General features: G+C 36.0%; 1 protein-coding gene across 1 annotated transcript; it reads left to right on the top strand.

Moving 5' to 3' along the window:
- The first annotated feature begins 1,720 nt into the window (after positions 1–1,720).
- LOC149265168 (elicitor-responsive protein 3-like) lies at positions 1,721–2,714 on the top strand. The gene is made up of 2 exons (XM_089392008.1): positions 1,721–1,832; positions 2,470–2,714. The coding sequence occupies exons 1-2, from the start codon at positions 1,737–1,739 to the stop codon at positions 2,536–2,538; spliced, it is 165 nt and encodes a 54-aa protein (XP_089248134.1). The 5' UTR covers positions 1,721–1,736; the 3' UTR covers positions 2,539–2,714.
- Positions 2,715–6,833: the final 4,119 nt, after the last annotated feature.

Here is a 6,833-nt window from a genome sequence, read left to right as displayed (position 1 = left end):
TTTGGAATAATAGCAAATGAAAATTCACTATAATATGAAATGCCACCAAGGTTAGTTGATAACAATCTAGCTCTCAATAAAAATCAGAACATTGTGGAATTCTTTTAGGATCAGAAGTGACGCTAGGGTTAGAAAAAGCATTTAGCACCTATAATGTATCAAACTTAAAATAAGTCAGAAGTCTCCATTTTATCCGGGATTCCACTTTGTTCATCCCATGTCTGACAGTGAGGTATCTAATGTTCTGAAAAGTCTCATTGTGATATCCACTCATACATGCTAGACAGTAAGGCACACCTCTGTGTTGAGATTCAATTCTGGATCCATAATTGTTTTTGACTTCTATTGATTTTTCTTTGTCAAAAATGTAGATTTGCATTGCCTCCATATCATACCTTAAAGAATTTCGAAGGTTTGGATCTTGGGAAAATGGAGAAGGTATGTGTTCCATTTTATGAGTTCTTTAAATAGAAGGATGTTGTTTTTAGTTCTTCCTATATTCAAGGTCCAGACTTCTTCATTAAGTTGGTTTTTTCTTGCAAACAACGGATTTTGGACTGGCATCATATGTTGTAGGTCAAATTGACAGATCATTGAGTTGGAAGGTTTGTAATAGTCCTAGTAGAGGGATATTTCAAATAATTCTTTAGTATTGTGTTTGAATAGAATGAAAATGGATAGAGAAGCACCTGGAGAAATCTTGGGGTTGAGATCCTGCCTTTGCTTGTAACCTTCTAAATCTCCGAAAAATTATTTGTGATGAGTCATATTATGATTTACATCTTCAAGAAATACTTCGTATCCTTTTTCAGGAAATACTTCGTATCCTTTTTCCAATTATTTTGGTTGTGGCATCGCATGGGTTGTGTTGTGGTTACTCTCTGATGCCCTGTCATTGCGTTTCGGTGGTTGTTTTCTCTGATCTCGATGTGATTAATTGGTTGAAAAGGCAAATACAAGCTGTGGGTAACTTCTTGGCTATTCACAAGTTCATCTGATCTTAGTACTTTTATATCAATACAAATATGAGGTCTCCGTTTGCTTTTAAAAATAAGAAATTGTTATGGTGGCAACCAATGACTATATGGTATCGTTTGTTGCTTGCAGTCCTGCCTACTGTGCTAGACGTATTGAGAACAAATATTATTGAGAACATGGCTGACTAGTCCCTGATAAATAGATCCCCAATCTCTGATAAAATTCTTCCGTTCGCATAGTTTTTAAGTTTGTTTATAGGTATCCAGGGTTTAAATTCTTTTCAAACAATGGAGAAAATGGTTACATCGTTTTAAGAAAGAGTTCGTGGTGAGGTCTTAGTTATGACTGAGTGCCCCTGGATTATCAGTGGGAAGAAGAAATTACACAAATCTTTTCCATATGCAGGGAAAGTAGGGAGATTTCTCAAAATTTCCCCCCAAAAATATATAGAGTTAAAAATTAATAGATCGGATCTCTGAAATTGCGGGTAAAGGTAGCAATCCCGAGTGGAATGAGCAATTTGTTTTCACTGTAGCTCACGGGGTTACTAAACTCACCTTAAAAATAATGGACAGCGATAGTGGAAACGCGGATGACTTCGTTTGGGAAGCAAGGTGCAGATGAGTCTCCAGCATTATGATCTCAGTCATTTTTTCAGATCATGCAGTCTTTCATCGTTTTTCAATATTTCTATTTTCTGATCATATATCTTTATATTTCTGATTGTGGTGCACAACATTCCCCTGGAGGGAGTATTCATGGAAGGAAGCCTACCCCCGACTTCCTACAATGTTGTCCTTCCAGACCAGACCTACTGTGGGGAGATAAAAGTTGGCCTCACATTCACTATTAAGGTAGATTCTATATATGCAGAGGCTCTTTATATCAGAAACGTTTTTTTGAATGGTAATAGGATGGATTCATATTAGCTCTGGATATTGACCAATCACTGTAAATTTCATTTTCAAATTTTGTTTTACAGATGTAAGAAGATAATTTCAATAAAAAGTTTAAACTTATTCCTTCTAGATCTTTTAAAGTTAAATATCTTTTTAGAATTTAATGGATTTAAGGATATAAAGGATGTATTGTAGATTTTGAGAATATTCAAGATATATGAATATTATAGAATTTGAGAATCTTAGGGAGCAATACAAAGTTTAAACTTTAAAGTTAAATACTTTTCTAGAATTTCATGGATCCATGAATATGGTAGGTTTTGAGTATATTCAAGATCCATGAATATTGTAGAATATGAGAATCTTAGAGAGATTACAAATAATATTAAGGTGAAACAGGTCAAACAAATTGACCAAGCAGATTCTATCATATTCTCAAATTCTAAAATATTCCCAGAATTTATTATCAAATTAATTTTGATTCCATAACCCTAACATGTAATTGTGTTTTTTCATATAAATTCCCATCAAATTACTTCAATTCTATGAACTTAAATATGTTTTTTCATATTATGGTGATTGGAAATTGCAGGAAGAAGAAGATTGTTGTGAGGAAGCAACAACGGAGGAGGTCGGAGGGTGGAAAGAAAGCTCTTACTGACCATTCCTTTCAATTGTTATGTTCAGTAGGTCACATAACATAGAAAACCTTCAAAAAAATCGAATGTACTGTCGCATCAAACGTAAGAAATTCTGAAATAATGTTTATTGGGAGTATATCTGCATCTTTCCTCGACTATGACTCTCTTTTCGTGTCGCATCTAACACATAAATTCTGAAATATGTTTATTTGGAGTGTATCCACATCGTTCCTGGACTATGACTCTTTTTGTGTGGTTTGATGTTTATCTTTTCTACCAATCATTGAAACTCTTCATGGAAACGTTGTGATTTCTCTAGAGACTATACATAAAAACGAAATATTTGCTTGAAACTGGTTTGTGCCATATGACAGAAAATGAAAAACTTGTTTTGTAGCTCTACATTTTGAATGGTGATAAAATTTTGATAGCAATTGGGTTGTAATAATGAACGGAGTGGAAAACCCAATGGGGTACCGATCGTCTAAAGGCAACGTTTGGGCACGGCTTTCCTTTGATTTCTTCTTTTAGCACGTAGTTTAATTATTAATTATTAATTATTAATGTTTAATTACGCCGTAAGGCGTTTCCCTTTGAAATCAACTTTCCTCTTGGGTTGCGTGTACATTTATGAGCCTTTGATTTAAGTGTTAGACGATGAAAATAATCTTACCCATCCAATTGATTAGACCGGTATACGATGCGACCCAGCAGATCGACACTTGCCCTCGCTCGACGCTACGCTACTTCCAGGTGCTTCTCCGTGTGGAGACCTTGCACTTGCCCTCGCTCGGTGATACTATATTCCAGGACCCTGGATCTGTGGAAATCGACTTCAAGAAACCCTTCATATCAATCATAAGGTAGCAAATGATATTCTGACCCTCAGAACATATCCAATCTGCTACAGGACCCATGAGATGATTCCAGGAGGTCTCGCTCAGCCTTAAAAGGGCTTGGATTATCACCACTAGATGCCTTGGACTCTCACAGGTCCACTTCTGGACTTCGGTCTGTCACAGGATGGCTACAGGAATTGCGATCTGTTACAGAATGGTTGCTCGCATCAGGGTATGTATTTCCAGTTAGTTTGTCCACATATATATTGGGTGCCAGTGGTTATACTATATTGTATAAGGCAGTTCTGGAAGATGGGCTGACTTTTTCAGTAAGGCGACTTGATGATGGTGGTTTAGAAAGGTACAAGGATTTTGAAGCAAAAGCTAAAGCAATCGGTAGGGTTAAACATCCCAACATTGTTCGCCTCCGAGCTTTCTATTAGGGTATAGAGGAAAAACTGCTGGTTTATGACTACATTCCACATGGAAGCTTGGCAAATGCCTATTATGGTGGGTTCTCTTGTTCTCTTTTTTCCATTTCATGTATATCTGCAGGAAATCTCGTTGAATTCGTTTCTGCATGGTTGTTTTTTATTTTTTTTACAGAGATAGCCCTTCAATCGCTTGCATATTATGAGTTTCTTATGGATTCCACAATCTCCCTTGTTTAGCTACTGTACCTTCAGGTAATACATAGTCATTTGAAAAATATGTACCTTCAGCTCCCGTATCTATTTTTTCACCATCTCTATGACTGCAATCGGATTAGATAAACATTGAATAGCTCTAATTTTCAATTTTAGTCACCCTGTCTTGCACCAAAATTTTGAACGTTATGGCATCTCTCTCATTACAAGCATCAGGGGAATTGACATTATTACAAAGATTTTGGTTGATGTTGTACGTATCAGGTTCCGTCTCCGTATATTGGTTGATGTAACAAAGGTGTATAAGCCTGCATACTTTTTGGAATAATAGCAAATGAAAATTCACTATAATATGAAATGCTACCAAGGTTAGTTGATAACAATATAGCTCTCAATAAAAATCAGAACATTGTGGAATTCTTTTAGGATCAGAAGCGACGCTAGGGTTAGAAAAATCATTTAGCACCTAAAATGTATCAAACTTAAAATAAGTGAGAAGTCTCCATTTTATCTGGGATTCCTCTTTGTTCATCCCTTGTCTGACAGTGAGGTATCTAATGTTCTGAAAAGTCTCATTGTGATATCCACTCATACATGCTAGACAGTAAGGCACACCTATGTGTTGAGATTCAATTCTAGATCCATAATTTTTTTTTACTTCTATTGATTTTTCTTTGTCAAAAATGTAGATTTGCATTGCCTCCATATCTTACCTTAAAGAATTTTGAAGGTTTGGATCTTGGGAAAATGGAGAAGGTATGTGTTCCATTTCATGAGTTCTTTAAATAGAAGGATGTTGTTTTTAGTTCTTCCTATATTCAAGGTCCAGACTTCTTCCTTAAGTTGGTTTTTTCTTGCAGACAGCGGATTATGTACAGACATCATATGTTGTAGGTCAAATTGACAGATCATTGAGTTGGAAGGTTTGTAATAGTCCTGGTAGAGGGTTATTTCAAATAATTCTTCAGTATTGTGTTTGAATAGAATGAAAATGGATAGAGAAGCACTTGGAGAAATCTTGGGGTTGAGTTCCTGCCTTCGCTTGTAACCTTCTGAATCTCAGAAAAATTATTTGTGATGAGTCATATTATGATTTACATCTTCAAGAAATACTTCGTATCCTTTTTCAAGAAATACTCTGTATCCTTTTTACAATTATTTTGGTTGTGGCATCTCATCGGCCGTGTTGTGGTTACTCTCTGATGCCCTGTCATTGCGTTTCAGTGGTTGTTCTCTCTGATCTCGATGTGATTAATTGGTTGAAAAGGCAAAGACCAGCTGTGGGCAGCTTCTTGGCTATTCACAAGTTCATCTGATCTTAGTACTTTTATATCAATACAAATATGAGGTCTCCGTTTGCTTTTAAAAATAAGAAATTGTTATGGTGGCAACCAATGACTATATGGTATCGTTTGTTGCTTGCAGTCCTGCCTATTGTGCTAGACATCACAGTGAACACTCCAGATGATTCTCAAGTTATTTTAAAGGTACGCTATCTCATAAAAAATATTATCCAGTGCTTATGACGGTAGGTGGTAACATAAGTCTTGTCATAGATGTTCGATCCAACTTTAAGAATTATGATGAATATAATCCAATCTTGCAGCATCCAGACCTATGGATAGTTATGTTTGGTTCGACAGTAGATTTTAATATATGTTTGTTTTATGGAAACAGGGAATTTCCACAGACCGTATTCTTGATTTATGCCGATTATTAGCTGTGAATGTGGAGACATGCCATCTGAACAACTATTCTTTATCCCATGAGGTAAGAAAATCAGTAGTTTAGAAGCTCATTAAATAGTGGGATTGTTTGACAGGCTGGTGGATTGCAATTGACTGGTTCTGTTCAAGATATCATGTGGTATGACCCTACTTGCATTAACAACACAGGTGTTCGTGTCAAGATAGAAATAGCCATGTACAGTGAAACTGGTTCTATTATTAGTTTGTAAAGCTTAAGTGTGACCATGGTAACATTGGCCATCTTAGTTTTCTTAAAGTATCCATGACTTGGTAAAAACTTGAATTATACTAGGTTCGTGGCAACAGGTTGAGGGATTCATCAGATGTTGCAACCTTGAAGTCCTGTGCCCTTACTATTGTGGAAGGTAACCAATAACTCTGCTCCCCCATCTGAACAAGTCAGGGGAGATAGCTAGAAATTTTGTCTTGCCTTTCTTTAAAATACAAATGTTTTTATCTTGAGTATGCATATTGCTATGGTTTTAGCTGTGTATTGAGAACATATATTATTGAGAACATGGCTGACTAGTCTCTGATAAATAGATCCCCAATCTCTGATAAAATTCTTCCGTTCGCATAATTTTTAAGTTTGTTTATAGGTATCCAAGGTTTAAATGCTTTTCAAACAATGGAGAAAATGGTTACATCGTTTTAAGAAAGAGTTCGCGGTGAGGTCTTAGTTATGACTGAGTGCCCCTGGATTATCAGTGGGAAGAAGAAATTACACAAATCTTTTCTATATGCAGGGGAAGTAGGGAGATTTCACAATTTTTCCCCCAAAAATATATAGAGTTAAAAATTAATAGATCGGATCTCTGAAATTGCAGGTAAAGGTAGCAATCCCGAGTGGAATGAGCAATTTATTTTCACTGTAGCTGACAGGGTTAGTAAACTCACCTTAAAAAAATGGACAGCGATAGTGGAAACGTGGATGACTTTGTTGGGGAAGCAAGGTGCAGATGAGTCTCCAGCATTATGATCTCAGTCATTTTTTCAGATCCTGCAGTCTTTCATCGTTTTTCAATATTTCTGTTTTCTGATCATATATCTTTATATTTTTTATTGTGGTGCACAACATTCC

Source organism: Pinus tabuliformis, chromosome 6 (assembly GCF_031772625.1).
Source record: "Pinus tabuliformis cultivar Carrire ecotype Pingquan chromosome 6, CPIR1, whole genome shotgun sequence".
Lineage (NCBI taxonomy): Eukaryota > Viridiplantae > Streptophyta > Pinopsida > Pinales > Pinaceae > Pinus > Pinus tabuliformis.
Note: the sequence above shows the minus strand (reverse complement) of the source record. Positions and strands in the feature narration are given on the sequence as shown.

Coding starts and splice junctions, on each gene's coding strand:
- LOC149265168 (XM_089392008.1), top strand. CDS start 1,737: ATGGAAGGAAGCCTACCCCCGACTTCCTACAATGTTGTCCTTCCAGAC. Junction 1,833..2,469: donor GCCTCACATTCACTATTAAG/GTAGATTCTATA, acceptor TGGAAATTGCAG/GAAGAAGAAGATTGTTGTGA.